The sequence below is a fragment of the Rhinopithecus bieti genome, unplaced genomic scaffold (assembly GCF_001698545.2).
Source record: "Rhinopithecus bieti isolate Rb0 unplaced genomic scaffold, ASM169854v2 scaffold_947, whole genome shotgun sequence".
Lineage (NCBI taxonomy): Eukaryota > Metazoa > Chordata > Mammalia > Primates > Cercopithecidae > Rhinopithecus > Rhinopithecus bieti.
In genome coordinates, this window is record NW_016803664.1 from 6,814,577 (window position 1) to 6,838,483 (window position 23,907).

General features: G+C 37.2%; 1 protein-coding gene across 33 annotated transcripts in view; it reads right to left on the reverse strand.

Annotated features, from left to right (window-relative positions):
- The window catches only part of CAMK2D (calcium/calmodulin dependent protein kinase II delta), a 329,629-nt gene that overhangs the window by 202,106 nt on the left and 103,616 nt on the right, over positions 1–23,907 (reverse strand). For all 33 annotated transcript variants that reach the window (XM_017847937.1, XM_017847851.1, XM_017847773.1 and 30 more), the window contains exon 3: positions 22,469–22,528. In XM_017847937.1, coding sequence (XP_017703426.1) covers positions 22,469–22,528 — 60 coding nt within the window. The remainder of the gene's footprint in view (positions 1–22,468; positions 22,529–23,907) is intronic.

The following is a 23,907-nucleotide window of genomic DNA, read 5'->3' on the forward strand; positions in this document are numbered from 1 at the left end:
GGGGGGGGGGGCTGATGCCAAAGATGAGGCCTAAACAGAAAGGAGGAGATCAGCCAGACAAAGTGGGAGGGAGAAGAAAAGCAACTCCCACCAAGAGAATGTAAGTGAAAAGCACCAAGAGAAGATGGAAAAATTAGAAATTACAGTTTTGGGGAGGCAGTCTGTATGGCTGGAGAGTAGTGAACAAATAGGGGAACTCAAAATGTAAAGGACTTTGCAATGTCAGGATTTTAGAATTTAGCCTGAGAAATTAGGGAGCCATGGGAGGATTTTGAGGAGAGTGACAGATCCGAGTTGCGTTTTTAAAAAACCCTGTTCTTCATAGCAAAGGGAAGAATTCAGAAGAGGGAAGACTTATCAAAGCATGTGTGCTAGGGGGAAGGAGATAGATTTAAAAGCCATTGAGAGAGTTGAAGGGAGAACTGCTAAGTGTTTATATAAGTTGGCAAGGGAAGGAGAGGTAGACAGGATGACATCAGATTTCTAGCTTGGACAAGGCTAATAGCAGAGAACACAAGCAGAGAAGCAGGTTTGGGTGGGGGCTGGGTGGGGCAAGGGTGGAAAACAAGTTCCATTTTATGCACAGTATGATTACCAAGGTACCAGAATAGCATCCAAGTGAATATTCTACTAGCTAGTAGGAAATGTGTCTGCAGAGAAACGTTAAACCCTCTAAAATAGATTTGGGAGTTACTAATATACTAATGAAATGCCCTGGGTAGATTTAAGAGGTAGGCCGAAGGGGAATTCATGAAGGAGATTAGGAATGAATGGTTGGAGATGAAGAAATCTAGAAAATACTTATGTTACAAAAGCCAAAGGAGGTAACTCATATGGTTTCCTGGGCCATATGGTTTCCCTATGTACAAGAGAGACTCAATTCCCCATCCTCAGAGAGCTTACTATCTATCAGAAAAGTTAGATGATTAAGTAAATAGTCCTAACAAAACCTAATCAGTATTGTAATGGGGAAGGTATGGAGCATTCAACTATAGAGAGACATCAAGTAAGACCAGAACAAGAAGGTTCCACTGGACTTAGTAATAAGGACGTGGTGATAATCACTATGAGAGCAATTTCTTTGGAACACATAGCAGAAGCCTGAAAGCAGAGGCTTAGAAAATAAATAAGCATTAAGGAAATGACAATAGAGTGCTTCTCTTTCAGAAACCGTTCAACAAGAAAGTTATGAGGGGAAACTTACTTACACAGCTAATTGTCTGTTGATAACTTTTAAAAGGTAGAAGGATAATTACCTGGCATTATCCATAGACAGACTCATTTTAACTTTCATAATTTGGAGACAACATTGTTCCTTCCTTCCTGAATCTTATCCTTCCAGACACTTAAAAGTGTTCAATGCTCTGTAGAAAACATTCCGCAAACAATACGAGCCTCTCTCTTTATATCTCCAATTTGGGCACTTAATTACATGCTTCTTTGAACTGCTGAGTATTTTCACATGTAAATGTCCTAACTTCTCTTACAAGAAGAAAGCCCCTTACATGTCAACAGTGTTTGGTATCATGTTCACGTTCTAGTGTTTTATTTAAATAAAAAGTAATGCAGCTGCACAGAGAGTTCTCACAGCTTTGAGTAGATGAGGAAGTGAAGAACAGAAGGCTTGTAGAGTAGAAACATGAACTTTGGAATCAAACAAATGTATCTGAATCCTGGTTCCACCCTTCATAAACTAAGCAACCCAGTCAAATTAACAAATCTATTTGAGACTGAACTTTTTCACTGTACAGAGCATATAGTAAAGGCTCAGTATTTACTGAACTAAATCAAAAACACTTGACATAATATTTATACCTGCAGAGTAGTTGAGAAAATTAAATAAGATAATTATGTTAAGTGTTTAGATACAATACATTTCAGATTGGCATTATCTAAGGATCTTTCTTTCTTGCAGATTTCATTCTCTAGGCCTGTTATGAAAGTGATAAAGAGGACAGGAAGCCTAGAGATCTGCAGAGTTGAATAGAAAGTTCCTGGCTCAAAGTTTTACTGGAAATTTAGTTTTCTAAAACATTATCCCTAGAACAATGTTTTTTATAAATTGTGGTTTTGAAAACCTGTATCGCAATCATCTGGGTGCTTGATTTAAAAAATAATAAGTCAATAAATAGACAAACAAAAAATTAAAAAGTGGTAGATTCCAGCTGGGTGTGGTGGCTCACGCCTGTAATCCCAGCCCTTTAGGAGGCCGAGGCGGGCAGATCACAAAGTCAGGAGATCGAGACCATCCTGGCTAACACGGTGAAACCCTGTCTCTACGAAAAATACAAAAAATTAGCCGGGCATGGAGGCAGCCACCTGTAGTCCCAGCTACTTGGGAGGCTGAGGCAGGAGAATGGCATGAACGTGGGAAGTGGAGCTTACAGTGAGCCGAGATCATGCCACTGCACTCCAGCCTGGGCGACAGAGTGAGACTCTGTCTCAAAAAAAAAAAAAAAGGTAGATTCCTAGAACCCACTCCAGATCAATTTGTAATGCTGAAGCTCAAGAATCTGCCATTTTATCAAGGGAATCTAATATATAAGAATGCTTCAGAACCACCCGCTAAAAGTCAAACTCACCCCAAATACATTTTGCCAGTTACTATGCTCCAAAAACAGGAAACAAGTTTAGTTTTGAGACTTCCCTGGATATATGAATTATTTATTATGATTTCCATTCAGGATGCATTCTGTAGAGTCATTTCTATCTCAAGGAAGCTATAAGCTATAATCTTAGTAAAGTGAAAAATTGAGGGACAGGTAGGAGGATTCCAGAACTACTCCTTTCTAGGATTGGAGAAAATCAAGGCATATCTGAACACTATAAGAATCTCTACTCACCTCCCTTCCCTGTCTCCCACATTCCTCACACATACAAGTGTCATCAGAAGTGGACATGCTCAGGCTGAATTAAACCCAAACTGATACCAAATTGGCAGGGGAGTGAAGCTGTTTATCGCTTCTCCTTTCTTGGGCAACAATAGCCATCTAGGCTAAAGACTTATTTTCTTTTCCATGAAGAGATGGCAAAAGCATACTTCTCCTTTCATAAAGCTGTCTGTGGAAGCTGGTTAGAACAAGGGGCTTTCTTTTATTCCTTTTTTTTTTTTTCTGAGACGGAGTCTCGCTCTGTCGCCCAGGCTGGTGTGCAGTGGCATGATCTCGGCTCACTGCAACCTTGACCTCCCAGGTTCAAGCAATTCTCCTGTCTCAGCCTCCTGAGTAGCTGGGATTACAGGTGCCTATTACCACACCTGGCTAGTTTTTATATTTTTTAGTAGGGACGGGGTTTCACCATGTTGGTCAGGCATGTCTCGAACTCCTGACCTCGTGATCTGCCCACCTTGGCCTCCCAAAGTGCTGGGATTACAGACGTAAGCCACAGTTCCCAGCCAATAAAGGTATTCTTTATACTTTCCTTCATTCATAGAGCCTTGGAAAATTTCATTACTCCAATTACAAGTGCAGGTCCTTGTTCCTGGTCTCTGATAAAAAGGATCACGCATTTGGCAGGACTATACCCATGACAACATCAAGAACCTTATAGCATATGGAATAGTTCAAGCTCTTTTTCACTGATTGGCTGATACAGATTGTTAGATTTACATAATAAAATATCATTTGTTGGAATTCATATTTTCCATTGCCTATTTCTTCATTTCTTTACTCAGAGAGCTCCTAGCCTTTCAAGTCCTGAAGTTACCAGGTCACTCATTGACATAACCATTTGAATATCATGTGATGGAAAACTCTATATGAACTATTTCCATACTCTCAAAGTACTTTTCAAAAAAAGAATGTTATGTGTAAAAATGAAACTCTGTTAAGATTCTCTAATAATAGAAAGACACTAAGGCAGTAAATTTATCATTAACAACTTGATAAAATCAAGCTACAATTTGTGTTGAGCTAGGTTGTGATCCACTTACAGTGTGATCATTAAAATCTTTGGTTTGCAAAATGAACACAGGAGTTGTCTTAGTCCCTGTAGTGTTGCTATGACAAAATACCCGAAGCTGCACAATTTATAAAGAAAAGAGATTGACTTCACTCACAGTTCTGCAGGCTGGGAAGTTAAAGAAGCACAAGACTAGCACTGGCTCGGTTTCTGCTGAGGACCTTTGTGTTGTGTCATAAGATGGCAGAAGGTCAAAGGGGAAGCAGACACAAGTGAAGGGGCCAAACACAAAGGGCAACCCACTCTTGTGGGACTGAATCCATTTCCAAGAGGACTAATCCAGTCTCTTGAGAAGGAGAACTTGCTACTGCTAGAAAGGCCCCAACTGCCCACTAGGGGAAGGGCAAAGCCTTCACGATCCAAAGCCTCCCATTAGGCACCCTCTCATATAGTTTCCACCCCGCACTTTGCTGCACTGGAAATTATGGTTCCAGTAAGAGTTTGGGCAGGGTCAAGCCACATCCAAACCATAGCAGGGACCATGTTAAACTATATCTATAAAATAAAAGAAAGATATTATAATTTAAAATGAAGAACTAGAAAAAGTGAACATCTGAACAGTATTACCAAATCATTTAAAAATAGATATGTAACAAAAGAAGAGCAGAAATTATCTGTGTCCTATAAATCAAGATTAGCAATTAAACAATCAAAATACCAAATTTTTTAATCCACAAAACCAAAAGTCTTTTCCAGAAGACAAGTGACATTATATTTCTTCAATGTATAGTCATTCAAATATATGCTAAAGTATTATATTTCAATGGAAAGGGATAATTCTGTCTTCCAGGATATAAGATACAAACATGATTAAAAAAATTTTAAAGAAGTCCATCAAGGGCAGAAGCACTAGTGTAGAGAGTCAGGAGGATAAAAGGTCAAAGCCAGAGGCAAGTATGATAGGTTCAGATCAGAAACAGGGCTGTCTGTGAAGTCACACCTGGGTGCTCATGCACCCAAACTTAAAGTGTGTAGAACAAATAGTCCAGGGCCCAATAAAAGCAAGTCAAAAAACAAGAGCTAAGCCAGCTGTATCAATCACCAGTCATAAGAACAGGGTCCAGACTGTGTTCACCATTACTGGAGGCCAGGGGATTCTGATAAGCTGCTGACGGAAAGTAAGAATTGTTCTCTATTTTGGCAGTTCACAGTCTACATCTATCTACAAAAGTAAGTGAATGAGAGTAGGTCAGTATCTCCCACGCTTAGCAGCGGAAACCATCAGACTTTCCTCCCACCAACCATCTTGATAATCTGTTGGATTTGGCTCTTTGCCTTGATGCCATTTGCTTATTTCCCTTTCCAGGGGAAATTTCGATTATACCTATAAGGGCCAACAAGTTCAGAGTTGTATCACCCTCTCTGAATACTATACTACTACTCCTCAGTGTCATGTTGCTCCATTCAAATTAAACTGGACAGAGTATCTAAGGGGACTCAGGCCAGTTTTACAAGTGAAAAATAGGTCCAAAGAATAAAGTAACTCTCCTCATGAGATATTTGCAAATCAAGGTGAATACAATATGCTTTTCTGTACTCTCAGAAAAAGGGTTTAATATTACATCAAATTATGTCATTCTAGTTTATACCTATTATTGTCAGAAGAAGTCTGTGTAATTAAGAAAGGCAAGCTCACAACTGAAGTCATTCTAACTTTGACTTCATAAGAGGTGCAGACCCTGGTATACTCAGGGTGTTTTGAGAGAGATGGGGAAAGGGATGGGTTCAAAAAGAGAAAGACCTCAATAAAATCAAAAGAAATAGAAAAAATAATATCCTGTCAGATTCTTGGCTTAGATGGTTGTAAATCTGCCAAATGAAGACAAAGCTGGCCTATATCACACATGGGACAAAAGTTTAAAAGTAAGAGCAAAAGTCAGGAGTCAAAATTATTCTAGAAGCAGCACTTATGTGTAAATTAAAAGGTAATCTGAAACAGATCATCAGTTCCCAAGGAAAATGAACAAAGGGAAGCCTTGAGTAGTCTCAGCTTAAGTCCAAAATTCATAGGTTACCTAGGTGTAGTAGTTGGCAGATGAAGACACCAAGAGGTAGGCAGTTATTATCCAGAACTTTATCACAAGGCAAGAAATCTAGTTAATGGGCAACCGAGAAGGTAGATAACAGTAAAACCAACAGCAAGACTAAAACAAAACCAAGCAACAGGGGTGAGGCTTTTTGTATCACATTAGACCTAGAATTGAGAGCTGAGCTAAACCAGAAATCAGAGTTGAAATGACACTATCTTCCAGAATTAGAGAAATTCAGAAGTGGGAAGCAAAGCAGATTATCACTGCACTCAGATATTTTAGCTTCTCCCTTCTAGGATTCAGAATCTACAAAGTGGCCAGGAGACACGAATAAAGCTGTTTGTCAGATCCAAGAAAAAAAAAAGCATTAGGGAGTTCAGCAGACCTCCAAGGTCCAAGTAACCCACAAAGATAAAGTCATCTCACTGTAGAGCAGGCCTGGGTAAGGAACTATAGTTCACTGGCCAAATTCAGCTCACTACCTATTTTTGAACAGCCTGTACTGAGAATGTTTTGGTTTTTTGTTTTGTTTTTCTGGTTTGTTTTTTTGAGACAGAGTCTCGCTCTGTCACCCAGACTGGAGTGAAATGGCACGATCTTGGCTCACTGCAAGCTCCACCTCCCGGGTTCACGCCATTCTCCTGTCTCAGCCTCCAGAGTAGCTGGGACTACAGGCGCCCGCCACCACGCCTGGCTAATTTTTTGCATTTTTAGTAGAGACGGGGTTTCACCATGTTAGCCAGGTTGGTCTCGATCTCCTGACCTTGTGATCCACCCACCTTGGCCTCCCAAAGTGCTGGGATTACAGGTGTGAGCCACTGTGTCCAGCCCAAATGTTTTTTACATCTTGAGATGAATTAAGTGAAATTCAGATTTTAGTGTCCATAAGTAAAGGTTTATTGGAACATAGCCATACCTATTCATTTATGAAGTTTCTGTGGCTGTTTCTGTGCTACAATGACAAAGAGATAGCATGGCCAGCATAGCCCAAAATATTTACTATTGGGTGCTTTACAGAAAACTTTGTCAATCCTTGTTCCAGGACAGAGCTCCCAAGTAAGAGTGAGAGATAACCAACCTTTCTCTTTCTTTCCTGACTACTGTAGTTTCGTAATTTCATTCGAAAAGCAGCTTTTTGTTTGGAAGGGTAGAGTAGTCAAATAAATGGCTATCCTGGAATAAGGTTTATCCAACTTTATCTGAAAGGCTAGGTAATCCAGCAAGGAGAAAAAAAAAATCCGTGACATTTATTGATAGTACTGTTCTGCTTTCTGGAGTATCACCAAAATGCTCCCGAGGAAGGTGAGGAAGCAGCTAGCAGTTTTAGGCGTCTGCCAGATACAAGAGACCATGAGCCGCTCACACTCCTGACAAAGATGATTCAAATGCTGCAGGGTATACGAGAAACACATCAAAGATCACCAAAAGGGTCTGGGCCAAGATTCCAGCCACCAGAATAGGAATTTCCGAATATGATAAGGAGATGTTAAGGAAGGTCAGGCAGTAAAAAGAGGTATGCTGACCCATGTGGTTTGTTGGCTAGCAAGTCAGGGAGCAGTCAATTGTTTGCTCTCCTGTTTTACAGTCTTTGTTTAGGTGTGGGCCAGCCCAGGGCCATTGAGTCATTTTAACCAGAAGGAAAGCTAAAGCCTGCAAATGAACTTAAACAAAACAGCTGTGCCATAAGTTAAAATTTATGCTTTTCTCTTAATAGAAGTGTTTGTTCCTCTTCAGATAATCTAAACTTGAACTTAATAAAAATATATGTACCCATATATTGTTGAATTTCTTTAACATTTATTTATTGAGCACAGACTCTATGGCAGGTGCTTTTTTAGGTACAATAATAAACAAGAGAAGTCCATGCCCTCATGAAGTTTTACATACTAGTGGGTAGAAATTAATCAAATCAACAATATACAAAATCTTGATAAGTGTAACAGAGATAAAGCAAGAAAGATGCTAGGGAGTGCTGGGTGGGGCATGGGGGAGGGAGGCTGCTGTTTCACACAGAGCTGTCAGGGCAGGCCTCCCCTCTTGGATGAGCAAAGTCCTGCAGGAAGTGAGCCAGCATGCCTCCTTGCTGTATCCTCAGAAAGAACTCCAGGCAAAGGCCCGCAGCAGGAGGATATCAGGAACAGGTGAAGAAATGCAAGGAGCCCAGAGGGGTTAGAGCAGAGCAACTGAGGGGGAGAGAAGCTAAGATCAGAAGAATAAGATGCTAAGAAGGGAGTGAGGGTGTTCATTCTGGAAGGCCTTGCATGCCAGTGTGAGGCCTCCCGTTGTCCTCTGAGTGCAGTAGGAAGCCACTAATTAGTTTCTGAGCAGAAGAGAGACATGGTCAGACTTGCAGTAGCTAGAGTAATCCTGTTAAAATTAAATCGGACATTGTCACTTCACTGTTTAAACATTAAAACCTTTCCAAATGAAAAACAACTGCATCATAAACATCCGACCTATTTATTATCTCAAAAAATAATATTTTCTAGTTTACAGAAAAACTTCATGATAGCCTTACATAATTTTTTTTTTTTTTTAATTTCACTGGAAGGTGGTTTGCAATTGTTACACCATAGTAACACATCACTGATTGAGATTAATCGGGGAGAAGAACTGTCAAAATTAGTTAAAAGACTAAATGATTCTATTTTATTTAAATAGAATTTTGTGTGTGAAGGAATCAGGCTTGCCAAGGTTGCAAACATAAAATCTGTTTTGATTAATAGATTTATAAGGATTGTAATTAGTATACGTCAGCATCAGACTATGCTACCTTGGCTCTGCTTACAGTGCAATTTCTACACTTCAATTTAATTAGATACTTATAAATGGTTTCAAAAGCAGTTTATTTTCTTTACTAGACTTGTCCTTTACTTAAGAAGATGCACTGCCTACTTTTTTTTATATAAAAGGAAATCGCATGGCCCCATAAGTACATCAAGTAATGCTGGCTATTTGTCCTTTTGTTGTTATTGTCACTCTTACTTTAAATAATTGAGTTCCTCAATATTAGCACTATGGCATTTTGGAGCAGATAATTCATTATTGTGAAGGGCTTTTCTGTGCATTGTACGATGCTTAGAAGCCTCCATCCAAGAGATGCCAGAATGGCAACCATAATTGTGACAGTCAAAAATGTTTCCACACATTGTCAAATGTCTCCAGAAGGAAGAGAGAGTAGAGGGGGCAAAATCATCCCAGGTTGAAAACCATTACCTTAAATGAATGATCATCTGTCTTTCTGTGGGGGAAAAATCGTTCCATCTCTTTTCTCTCATCCATATTATGAATATATTCTTAGAAAATGACCAGAAGATGTAATTTAATTTTGAAGGGCAGATTTATATAAGAAATATCAGAAGAAAATGTCACTGGAATAATCAACACATATGAGAATAACATTTGAAAATCAGGTTTTATCAGAGTTCTCTTGGAGAGTTCCTAACAAATAAGCTTAAATGCACATTTGGCACTACAACTTTTAAATGAGAAATTATTTGGAAGAAGGCGAATGGCAGAAGGAAAATAACGATCTTCAAAATAGTAACTCATTAGAGCTTTAACAAAATGAAGCCTGTAGGTAAAATTTATAGTCTTCCTACTTAGAGTATAAATTGATATAATGCTATTTAAAATAAGGATAGTTGGATTATTACTGTAAAAAGAAGCCTATACTGCATTTCTGTACATCTCAAAATATTTTGTTCCCAAATATAGTTTCCTTTTATTCATTTAGAATAAAAATTTAGCTCTTTTATATATTAAATGTTTTAAAATATATTCAGAATGAAAGTAATCTAAGAAAATGGCTGTTGTTATTGCTCCTTAAAAAAAAAAGTCAAATTTTACAAATAAGCATTTTTCATTATTCTGTCTATGGCCCCCTTGGTAATATACTGCTGGGCACGTTCAAATGCTCTCACTATCCCATACATGTAGATGACTCAAAACATATATTCATACTCTCTAGGGTTCTATGTGGTATCCCACATGCAAGTCAGATGGGATATATACACATTAAAGTAGTTGAACCAATGAAAGATACATGTTTGGGAAAGGCACAAGGGACCAGTAAGAAGTGAGCTTTACTTTAGTGGACAGAATGAGGGGGAAACAAGCATCCTAGAAATAAGTGCTCAACCACAGTTAGGTGGTGATGGAGTTGCTACAAACGTTATGTTGCTTTTTCAAAAGATACTTTGAGCACCCAGCATGACTGCTTGGTACTTAGCAGCATTCAGCCTTAGTCTAAGAAAGATGATCACAGTCACCGCTAAGTATTTCCATCCTGGAGAGGATGCCAACATGGTAAGAAGCTTATATCTTCTGCCAAAAGTGAAAGATCAGAGGTTTGGGTAGTGGCATTTGCGACTTCTAGTCTTCCTTTTTTGTCCATGGTCCCCCATAATGGATATGTTCCAACCCTTAAAAAAATAATGTTTTCAAATCAGTGAAATTTCTAATATCTCCCAATGTTTTTTCCTCCTTTGTTCCCTATTGTCAGTTAAAGGGATCAACATCTTTCTAGTCACACAAACTAGAAACCTCAGAGAAACCTCCTAATCCATCTGCCACAAGTTAATTGCTGTTCAAGATCTGATTCCACAGCAACATCTTTGGTAGCTTTGCCCTCCTTGCAACCCTGTTCCCATTGCTATGGTTGAGGAACTCATCATGCCTTACACCTACATTCACTCCAGAGACTTTCAGATGCTCTTTCAACACCAATTTTTCCTGACACCACATAATTGTGCTTATTACTACTAAATCTGTCCTAAAAAACTGATATAATTATGAGTTGACTAAATAAATCTTAAAGTAATTCTTCATTTTTTCCAGATTAAAAATCAAATTCCTTCCCAGACTCTCCACTATTATTCTCAATCAACTTTTATTTCTGACACACACACATAGTATACCAGTCATTACAAGTTTTCAGTCATTCGAGTGTGACAAAGACTTTTAACTCTATTTTTTTCTTTTGTGGGCCTGTCTTTCTATAATGCTCTTCAGTCCAATCCCTACAACTTTATGGCAAAATTCTGTTCTCCATCCAGTATATTTCAGTTAAGATTCTTAGCTTGTATGTTGGCGCTCCCATGGCACCTTATTAATAGTTTCATTATAGTATATAATCACACTATATTTCAGTTGCATACATAATGATTTGTCTTTTAAAATTATGATATCTTTTTGGTCATTTTTTGGTCTCTTTCATCTTTGTAGTCTACTAGTACTTTAGCTACAACAGAGTTAGCGTTATTTAACTCAATCAAGCTTAATCATTAGAAATAGAAGACAACTGGCCAGGCATGGTGGCTCATGCCTATAATCCCAGCACTTTGGGAGGCCAAGGTGGGCAGATAACCTAAGATCAGGAGTTCGAGACTAGCCTGGCCAACATGGCGAAACTCCGTCTCTACTAAAAATACAAAAATTAGCTGGGTGTGGTGGCACGTGACTGTAATCCCAGCTACTCGGGAGGCTGAGGCAGGAGAATAGCTTGAATGAACCCAGGAGGCAGAGGTTGCAGTGAGCCAAGATCGTGCCACTGCACTCCAGCCAGGGTGACAGAGTGAGACTTCATCTCAAAAAAAGTAATAGAAGACAACTTCCAAATTATATATAGTTTTATTTTTCTTATCTTTCATTTTACCTTTACCCAGATTAATATAATTTTCTTTAATTCCAATATCAAATGTGGACATAAGATGAATCTAACGATTGTTTAAGAAATTAGAGGGCTGGGTGTGGTGGCTCATGCCTGTAATCCCAGCACTTTGGGAGGTCAAGGCAGGTGCATCACTTGAGGTCAGGAGTTCAAGACCAGCCTGGCCAACATGGTGAAACCTCATCTCTACTAAAAATACAAAAATAGCAGAGTGTGGTGGTGCATGCCCATAATCCCAGCTGCTCAGGAGGCTGAGACACGAGAATCGCTTGAACCCAGGAGGCGGAGGTTGCAGTGAGGAGAGATTGTGACACTGCGCTCTAGCCTGGATGACAACAGTGAAACTGCATCTTGAAAAAAAAGAAATTAGAGAAAAAAATAATGGGTGGAAAGAAATTACATTTACATTTCATTTATTATATTTTTCAAAAGATTTCGAAAAAACATTTCCGGATCTAATCAAAATATAATGGGATGTTTCATCACTTCAATTTGAAAGTGAGCATTTTGCTCTAAATGAAAAATAGATAAGACAAAGCACAGCATGTTTTTGGACAAATATCCAACACAAATTCATGTGAATATGCAAAACTACCGATGCTCACGGAAATAATTATGGATGTCTCAAGGAAAGTGTTTACAAAATATGAGATTCTGCACATACATTAGTAATACTAAAATTATATAATTTCTCTAAGCTAGGATTTTTTAACCAATGTTTATAAAATTTTAAAATTATTTCCTGCACTTATTAAAGAATCATATGACTTAATTCAGAGCTATACAGCAACGATACAGTGCAGTATTGAAGAGCACAGATTGTCATGCCAGAATATGCAGGATTGGCCATTTACTAACTGCCTGATCTTGATTAAATTTGTGTAACTTCTTTAGGCTTTAGATTCCTTGCCTGTAAAATGGAGACAAGAATGATATTTGTTTGTTATGAGAATTAAAATAATTAATGCACGGAAAACACTTAGACCAGAGCCTGGTAACACGGTTAACACGGTTAACAGTTTTATCATTAGTTCTAGTGGTGAAGTTCTTTGGAATTCCAATCTATTTTTTTTTCTTATTCAGCCTACTTCACATCTTAATATAAGCACTTACCGTAGGCAAATTTATTATCAATGCTACTAGAATAAAGGGAAAAGAGGAACAATTTTTTTTTTTTTTTTGAGACGGATTCTCCCTGTGTCGCCCAGGCTGGAGTGCCGTGGCGCGATCTCGGCTCACTGCCAGCTCCGCCTCCCGGGTTCCCACCATTCTCCCGCCTCAGCCTCCGAGTAACTGGGACTACAGGCGCCCGCCACCGCGCCCGGCTAGTTTTTTGTACTTTTAGTAGAGACGGGGTTTCACCGAGTTAGCCAGGAGGGTCTCGATCTCCTGACCTCGTGATCCGCCCGCCTCGGCCTCCCAAAGTGCTGGGATTACAGGCTTGAGCCACCACGCCCGGCCCAGAGGAACAATTTTTAAGTGATTAAAAGGTGTTATCACTTCCCCAGCTATCTTCCGGGCTCCCCAGCTACATGAGTTATTCTCCCCGATGGTGAGAAAAGGGAGTGGAGGTGGGATTTTGCACAACTCGAGCCCCAACAAAACAAAGTACTCCTCATGTTTGGCATTATTTTTCTTTCAAATTTCAGTTTAGGGTCAACTTCTGAGCTGAATAATTACTATAAACTTCCAATACTCTGTTAGGGGATTCTACCCTGAATGTAGTGTAGACAGGGCAAGATGGAAATCAAATAGGCTTAGTAGAATAAATCAAAACTATTTCAGTAAATGTTATGCATTGATAGATCAAAGTGTAATCTATGTACTGTAAGTAAGTCTAAAATGGAAACTGTCCTTCATTTGCAACAGAAGGACTCTTTTTCTCCAGTTTCATGTATAAATCTACCTACTTCTAAAATAACTTAGTGAAGTGGCTTTTTCATTGATACATGGAAAAAAAAAAATTTACAAAGAAACCAGTAACAAATGTACTCAGATTCAAATTCACCAATGGAAAAGATTTTGAAGTATTATCTTGAATATACAACTTTTAATCCAAATTTTGTTTTAGTAAAATAAGCATTTACTTTAAAAGATGATAAATTTAACTTTCTACCAAGAATTATAAAGAATACATCACTGGCACCATAATGTATAAACAAAGAAAAAAAAAAGCTAAAACAGATAATTAGAATTTTTTGAACATATTTATTTGAAGAGAAAAATATATCTCTGTGCTGGTTCTCACATTTATTAAAAGAGAATAGTCAATTCTGCAGACAGTAATATATTCTAAGAAGTAATTTGGCCTTCTCACCAAATAATCATAATAAAGAGCTGAGATTTAATCAAGTAAGGTAAATATAAAATAAGATAATTTGGTTTTTGCTACTAAATAGTATTAAAATACTTTTTATCTGTTAGAGAGTCACTAGAGATAGGAGTTAACAAAAAAAATTACTTGCTCTTGTTTGATTACAAACTATTGTAATTTCCAGGCAGAAGCATCAATAAGGGAGAGGTCACAGAAAAAAACTGCAAGTGTCACTTTCTTAGAATGTTGCTCAATTTCTGATGCCATTGAAAAAGACTTTTAATCATCATTCATAAAACTATTAACTTTGTTTTCTCAGTAGATCAATTAACATTTACTCTGTGTTAACTCTATTCTCCTTTCCAATGTGATTTTGTTTCAAAGGGTTCAAAAACTGGAATATTGGTGCAATAATCACATAAGGCAATTTATTCATTTATAAGTAAATACTGGGAATATTTAAGAGAAATATTTAGTCAGCTTAACCTGTATAATGTGATTGTCTCCGTTCCTTACAGAACCTAAGGAACCTAGAAGACAACTGCATTCAGAGAAGGATAAAAAGGCAAAATTTATGGTTAAAATCATCTGTTAAAGACAAAAGAACAAACAAAAAATGACAGTTCATTTTATTTCACAAAAATTTGAGGAATGGTATTTGAGCGAAACATTTCTTGCGAAGACTAAGGAGATCTAAGATTGTGGTTAAAATATTACTTTTACAGGATGACATCTTATCTCCAAGGTCAGCAAAAAGAAGTAATGAAGTGTGCTAAATGAAGTAATATACAGGTTAGATCAGGGTATGATCTTGGGCATATTACTTCACTACTTAAACCTTCAATTTGTAGAATCCAGGTTGGTCTTAGGTAATTCCTAAGAGCCCTTCCAGTTTTAAATTTTAGGAAAAGAAAATTATATAGATCCTAAATGCCATTATTACTCATAGGAAGGGGAAACATGCTTTCATAGAAAGTAAAGGCTCTTACATATTCTTTAATCTCTACCTGTCAGCACATGAAATTTTATGTACTGTTATATATGTCAAACAATAAAACATCTTCAAGCAGAGCACCTTTTTAAAACACACTGGTTCTACACCAGGGCTAATACATGTGATAGGTAGCTGTAACTTATGCTCTCTAAAGTGTAAAGGCTTTCTCTTCCTGTATTAGTATCGAAAGTTTTTTAGTTAATGTTTATCTTATGTGAGGGGAGGAATCGATTTGAACCAAAAACAACCTCAAGATGCTCCTCAAAAGGGAACACAAACATTGCTTTTTCAATCTTGCTGCTTCAAGTTAGGTTCCCTAAACACTGTCATCTCTTTACAGAGGCAATCAACAATTTAGGTCTGGCAATATCATTAAAGAACTGTGACTTTGGACAAATCATATACATTTGGAAAATCTTAGCTTTCCTAAATATTAAAACCAAAAAATCAGAGTTTATGCTAGATAATGTAAAAGATCTGCTTTGGAATATTATAATTATCTGATTATGTATAATACATATCATATATTATATACTATATATGACATATATATCATATAAAATATATGATACTTGAAAGTTTCTGAAATATATTTCTCCATTGTTGAATATGCACATCTCAGAAAGATACTACTAAATGCTAAGAAATGAAGTAATTAGTTACTACTTGGTAAGCAGTACCCCATAATAATCTACTGAACTGTTTATTTAAATTAATCGTCTTACGAAGTATATTAACTCCTCACCAAAATAAGATGCATTACCTCATTCTCTCTATTGATTCTTAGAAGGAAATAAAAAAGGCAAATATTTTCTCTGCTTTACAAAGAGAGGAACTAGAACTAGTGAGTGGATGGGATTGTATAGCAAATCACAGAGCAGGCCAGCATCAGAAGAATAAACTGTGGCCCAATGAATCTATAGAGCTTTCCATAAATACTATGCCTCTTATTTTCTGTTACACCTTGTAGTATACGAGTGTGTTTATGCATTTTGGGGTGGGGGGTAGGAAAGTCAGTAGAGAGGAGGTAATCATTGAGCTATGATGTAATCTCAGAAAGGTTAATTCATTCACTGCACTAGGGGTTCCAGGGTATCACTGAAGACTAGATTCCAAAGGGTACATAGCTCTTCCATTTGCTCTCTAGCTACTGAAGTTCATTAAGCCATATTATAATGGGAAACGCTTACCTTATAAATATAGTGTTAATCTACAAATATAAATGTTGCTTCAAACTTTCAAAAAATTATCTTGCTCTTTCTAAAGTCTACACAAAATGTAAATAAAAGTCTTTAGGGAATGGGATAACCCAGCAATAGAATTAATCATCCCATGAACTGCAAAGTTGTCTCAAATGTTGATCTTTTCCCAAATAAAGGCCCATACATGGATATCTTCTCACTTGGGACAATCAGATAAGTCAGATCAAAGTTATCAATATTTTTGCTCATCCTTTTCTGGCCCAGCTGTTTTTGGACTCTTATAGTTGAATTCAATTATTTTTTTTCTTATTTTCCTATTTTCTCTTTACCATTATTTGTTATTTGAGCTTCACCATAAGTTTCAATAAATTCCTCAAATCAAAGACCAAGAATAAAAACAGTATGAATATCAAATAATTTTGAGAATTTGGCTATCACCACAAATATTTTATTTCAATACCTGAAAGATATTTTTCTCTTACTTATTTGATATATATGTTGACATATAGCTCAGAATTTCTAGCTTACAATAAATTTGTTACTTCCTCAAAGAAAATAAGCCCATTTTATTAAAATAAAAGGTGAACAGAATGATCAAACATTAACCTAAGCACAAAGTAAGGTGTTCTCCTCAAATTGCTTCAACATCTTAATGTCAACTATAATCTTTCCAGTTTGAGGTTCAAACAAAAATTGCCTGGCTAGAGCACAGCAAAGATGGAGCTTCTTTAAAAATGGGCTGTACTCTGCAATTTGTTGAGCCAAAAGATGCATGGTGCTTTCTTGGATCATGTGGACCACACCAAAGGGAGAACCAGCCTGGACCTGTTTAAATTCTTATCCAAGAAGATGTAGTTGAGGGGTACTCAGCTGATAAGACTAGATTCTGATAGCCTGACTAAACACTATTATCCCTGATTGTGCTCAAGTGACTAGGAAACCATTTTACACAAGCAGACACAGCAAAGCAGATTATGATACACTTTTGCTTAAAATCCTACTATTGGTTTCTCATTGCATGTAGAATGAAATTCAAACTCCCAAATCTAGTTAACGAAACCCTACATGATTAAATATCTACCTACCCTGTTCAGTGACTCCCTTTCCCTCAAGGCAGTCCATCTACTGGTTTCCCCACTTTTCCCCTAACACAGAGGGCTCTTTGTGCCTGAAACTCTTTCTCTTTTTCATGATGGCTTCCACCTGTCATTTAGATATCAGTTTAAATGTGACCTCCAAAGATACATCTTGCCTGACAAGCCACTCTAAAGCAGTGACCAAGACTCTCTCCCTAACCAAACATCAGGCAGGTTCCTCTTTTCAACTAGATCTCATCCTTGGGCAATGTCCCTAACCTTCAGAAGCCAGTCTAAATGAAGAATCCTACTAAGTGATTTCCCACTTTTGATATCTGATCAAGGTCTTCATTCTCTACCCTTAATGTCTAAGTCCTTGGCCTGCCTTTAGCAAGAATCTTGTTAGTCCAGTCCAGCAAGAATCTCCCTATCCTTGATGTCTCCTCTTAAAAATCTTCCATCCACTGACACCCTCACTCTGCTCCTTGACTATAAATCCCCAGCTGTCATTGCTGTGCTTGGAATGAAGTTCAGTTCTTTCCCCGATTGCAATAGTACAAAACAAAATCTGTATCAACTTTAACTGGTGTCTGGCTCTGTTTGTTTTTGATAGTAGCCATCCGGTCCCGTGGTATCAAATTACCCTATTTCAATTCTCTGCATAGAACTAATCCTTATGACATTACTATGGTGTTTTCTTTATACACTAGGATGAAAAGCTTGGGAAAAGAGGGGCATCGTCTCTCTGTCACTGTTTCATCACTAGTGCATATAGCCTAGAACAAAGCTTGCCAATGGTTACATACTCAAGAAATTTTGTTGGGTGAGACCATTTTCATAGTATATCTAAAGGGGTATGAAAATGCACACAACAGAATGCTGAAAATTAGCATATATACAAGATTTATTATAAAAAGGAAAAATTGAATAAATCAAATATTAAACGTTGAGCTCTCCAGTTTCTTCTTTATACAATGTTGTATTTTCCAAATTTTCCACTAACTGTATTGCTTTTAAAATCAGAAAAACATAAAAAATAACACATGAAAAAAGTAGTTTAATGAATCGCCATTTTCAGTTGGTTTAAAATGTGTTTTTTTGGGAGAAACCTTTTACTTGCTGCAAGTTTTCAAGATTATTGATTCTGTGCCAAGAGAAAGACACATGCAAATATAAAAATGAAACAAGCACCTTTTCACAGGGGAAAAGACTTGTCAAAAATAGTTATTTCCTTCCTTGAAGTTCTAAAACCTAGCTGATTTTAAAACCAAGCAAATAATAAAATAGAGAAAAGGGAGAAGAGGATAAGAGTCTGATATTACTTAGACATCATATTACCTATGTCAGGGAAATCAAGAGCAAATGCTGTTTTCCCTATGTAATCTGATTCAGTCATGATTGAGTACTAGTGATTCATGTGGTGCTGTTAACTAGTGAGATGATCTCTCAACAGGAACTGCAGTACTCCCCACATAACCTTGGGTTCAACTACTCTCCAATGCATTTGCAGATGTCCACTTATGTCATCTGTCTTTAAAACACTCTTCCTTTGTTGGCTGTTGCTTACTATTTTATGACAGTCACTGTTGTTATGGAGGTTGTTTTAAAATAGTTCTTTACATGAATAAACACAACACTGTCAGATTACATGGCATGGAGATTCATCAGTTCAGGTAAGATAAAATGAAAAAGAACTCATCCCTATTTCTCTCATTAGATAAAAAGCTTTGGTGGAATCTACTGACCTTATGGCCCTTATGCAGGCTGTTTGTTCCCTCTGCCTACAATGTTCCTCCCCACCCCCAACCCCACCCCGGGGAGCCAAATGACTTCCTTCCTCCCATCTTTTAGGTCTTCATTCAAATGTATTTCACCTTCTCTATGAAATGGTCCTGACCAACTATTTAAAATTGGAATACTCCAACACCCTGCATTTCCCTCTCTGCTTCCTATTTTTCCTCAATAGTTATCACCATCTAATACCCAGTGCTTTGTTTACTGTCTGTCTCCCCCAAAAATGCAAGCTCCATGAGGGCAGGGATATTGGTCTGTTTTGTTCCTACTATACACCTAGAAATGTAACTTGTTGAGTGAGTGAATGATATAGATGAATTTGCCAGTGTTACAATTTTTGAGATTATGTCTCATAAATTTAATCCATCTATGACTTATACCCTGAGATAAAGGATCACTTGAAATCTCTCTCACGGTTAGAAATGGGTCCTAAGGTTCAAGGACCTAAAATTATCACAGTTCCTTTTTGTTTGGACGAACGGAGGTAAGATTGGCGCACTTCTGGGTTCTTCATCACCAACTTTTCCCGCGCGCGCGAAAATGCAGCCTTCGCCTGGGAAGGTGCAGACCAACCGAAGAGACCAAGATTTACCTGGTCGCACCTGCGGAATGCCCCCCGACACGGGGTGCCCCGCCTATTGCCCTCCCACTCCTAGAAAAGCCGCTCCCGGCCAGCGCCCAGGGCGGACTTCCCAGGCCCCCACTCCTGTAGGGACTGCAGGAACTCCGCCTGAGAGCTCACCGGGGGACTCTCTTGGCCTCCTTTGCTGGAGGCCGACAGACCTCTCCCTACCCACCTACTTCCCTGAAGCTAGGTGACCAAAATAAATTTGCAGTTTTGCTCCTACCCTTGCCTACCCGCTGGTTCTTTTGTGCCCGCTCTGGTGGTCTTAGAAAAACAAATCACTTTTGTACTCCTGAAATCCTAAAAGATGGAAGAAAACCTCCAGTGAGGTAACCAAGGAATTATGACCTTTGGCTGTTATGGATCCCGGAAAAAAGATGTACACTGGGTCAGAAGGTGCTGATGATGCTATCTAGGTCACAAAGGTTTAGAACTTTCCCCAGCATACTTTCTCTTTTTATAAGTTTAGTCTGCATGTAGTGTCAGAATGAAAAGAGTTCTTGTTTTAGCTTGGCAGTTTTTCGAATGTTTGACTTTGGTATCCTAGAGGAAATGGAAGAAACTAGTTTCATTATTCATAAAAATTGAGTCTCATAGGAGGACCCGATACAAACCAAACCAAACCAAAACAAACAAATAACAACTTTCTGCACAGGAATTGCAAGTTCACTAAACAAAGATTTGATTTTATCTTAAACCTGAGCAAGAGAAGTAATCTTTGAACTATCTGTAGTGGTTCATTGGGTAATTTCTCTTTAGCCAATGTTATGGGCAAATGATGTCCTCCCAAAATTCTTGTGTTGGTATACTAACCTTGATACTTCAGAATGTGACTGTATTATTTGTATATAAAGTGTCTAAAGGGATAATTAGGTGAGAATGAGGTTATCAGTGTGGGTCCTAATCCAATATGACTGGTGTCCTTACAAGAAGAAATGAGGACACAGACATCATACAGAGGAAAGACACAGGGAGACGACAGCCACCTACTTGCTTAGGAAGGAAGTCTCAGAAGAAACCAAACCTGACAACACCTTCATCTTAGATTTCTGGCTTCCAGAGCTATGAGAAAATAAATTTCTGTTGCCTAAACCACCCAGTTTGTGGTACTCTGTTACTGGCAGTCTTAGCAAACCAATACAGCCAAACAAGAAATGCCATAAATTTTTGTCAGAAAAAAATGCTTGTAAAGAGGTAGATTTATATGTCAGAGTTGTTTTGTTCTCTCCTCAAACCAGAAGGTTCCTTTTAGTCAGCTGGCAGTATGTTTTGTTCCTACTATACACCTAGAAATGTAACTTGTTGAGTGAGTGAATGATATAGGTGAATTTGCGACTGTTACAATCTTTTTTACCCATAGTAGCCACTCACTTAAGACCCTAAGATGCACCCACTAAGTGCAGGATACTAAAAACATCAAAGCAGGAATAGAAATTGAATGCTCCTACACATAAAATTAAAACACCTGTAAACTTTTCAGTTAAAGATTTTGCAAATTCTACATCACTGTTACCCCTTTTCTCACTGCTTCCAAATCAGAAATACTTAGGTTAACAATAAAATTGAGGGAGCTGGGACAGTAACATTCTTCCAAAATAATCAAACCTATTATCACAGAATCTAGTTTACACATATTTCTGGATTTACTTTTCTTTCCTGTGTTTTTCTTCTTTGTTCCTTACATTCATCACTTTTTAAAAATTTTGAAAACAGTCATGCTATTTTATAATTCATGAGAGATATATATTCTGAAGTCCTTTTACTATTTCTGGAATCAAGTCAGTAACTATAAGGTGAACTTTTTTGTTTTTGGAGACAAGGTCTCATTCTGTCACCCAGGCTGTCTGCAGTGTATGGCTCATTGCAGCCTCAACCTCCTGGGCTCAAGCGATCCTCCCATCTCAGCCTCTCTAGTATCTTGGACCATACATGCACACTACCACATCCAGGTAATTTTTTCAATAGTTTGTAGAGTTATGGTCTTGCCATATTGCCCAGGCTGGTCTTGAACTCCTAGGTTCAAGCGATCCTTCTGCCTCAGCCCTCCAAAGTGCTGGGATTATAGGCATAAGCCACCGCACCTGGCCTAAAGTAAACTTTTAACAGAATATATGGAATGTAATTGAGCTGACTAAAGTGATGACATAAAATCCTGTCTTTCCATACTTCAGCGGCAGTAGCTGAGCAATTCTTAAAGACACATAAAAGCACTATTCAAGTGAGACCTTATATTATTTTTTAAAGTGTTTATACATAATCATAAACTTTTGAAAATATATATATATATAACTTCAAAAAATTGTTATACTGGTTTCATTTTTACCTTCACAACTATTTTCCCAATTAGTTAAAGGATTATTGTTTTCATTTTATACAACTCTACAGAAAGGACATTGAACTCACTAACATAGCAGACTCCAAATTATGTGGTTAAAATAAAGCTAATATAATCAGGGATTACCTAAATTTATTTATTTATTCTTAAATTACACTCAGGTTTTCCACTGGTGGGTATACAGTCAACTTTCAGGGCAACAGGAAACTTACACTATTAATTAATTTAGTATCTTTGTTTCTACAAACTTAGTTTAATTTTTCACATTTCTACTTCAAAGATTGCATCAAAAAACAAACAACAAACACAGAAAAACTTTGAGGAATCAAATGTAATCAAGACTGAAAGTTAGGAACCTATTTTTTAAAAGTTATAAATATTCTAGATTATCAAATTAGCATTTTATTGTGGTACATAATATAAAATTTTAAATTAACATTTTAAAAACATTAAAAATATGTTCTCACCAATATTAGGGTGCTTCAAAAGACGGCAGATTCTAGCTTCTCTTTCTAGTTTCTGATGATCTGTTTTAAAAAAACAGAATAAGGCAAAATAATAAAACACAATAAACATCATAACAAAATGACATAAAGCCTTTGCATTTACTTATCCTTTGATTTCATTTTGAAACAATGATAATTCAAATTTAGAATTAAGTGAATAGCACATAATTCAACAATCTAATTTTATTTTTCATTGACTTGATGTTTGACAGAGTGCAGTATAGAACAATGCTAAATTTAGACTTGGGGAAAATAGTGGATATTGCACAAAACAATACTATTCTTTCTCATTTTTATATTAAGTATATATTATTGTAACAAGTTAAATAACCCAATATAGACATACCGATTTAGAGCAGAGGATGCATATATGGAAATTGAATTGCCAATGGAATAAGTGCTAAATCAGGTAATTATACTTTATCCCTAATGAAGAATGTTCTCTGTTCAGTCATACGTTCTGTTAACCACTTTCCTTACAACTGTTGGTTCAACTTCCTAGGTTTATGATGCTCTTCCTAATATCAAAGATTTCCAAAAATCCCTAATTGCTTGCTCATCGTCACCTTTCTATGTTTCCCTAACCATTTCTTTGAAGAAACATGAACCACTATAAACTTGTGTTTTAAGAATTATCTTAATATTCTTTGATTTTTTGGTGGCAGTACATATACACATAAACGTAACCAAAATCATTCATCACAACACAAAATAAATGGTAGTGAGAAACAAAAACATGGTAGAAACACATGTTGCTGATAAGGGTAGCAGTGTATAGTGGTCATTAGTTGAAAACTTATACACAAAATATCTGATTTAAATCTTACAACAACCCTCTTATATTGGCAATATTATTATCCCTATTTTAAAATACAAATACCAGTAGTTTAACACCACTGCCTTGACTAATGCAAAGCCTCCAGCAATCTCATCTCTGTTTCTTTTGCATTTATGATGCAACACATGTCAACACATATAAAATGTCAACACTTTTAAAATAAAAGGCAAATAATGTTTTAGTATTAGTTTGGAAATAGTTTTGACTTTGAAGATCCCCTAAGAGAGTTTCTGGCACTCCCTGGGTCTGCAGACGCACTTTGAGAACCACTGGTGTATGCTATAATGAACTGTTGTATATAATGTAGATATTTTTTGGCCATTTAGAAAAATATTTTAAACATGTACAGTGCTATTAATAGCTCAAAGTGTCAAAAAAACAGTGTCTTAATAAATCAGCCCAGCATTAGATAGTCTCTAACAGTGTATCTCCATTATATCTGGATTCCCAAATACAAAGACAGATATTCTCTGGACCTACCATTATCTAAAATTATACCTACTTCAAATAAATGCAAATTCTTCAAACTCCTTATCTTTTTAACAAGTTCTTACTCTTTTTT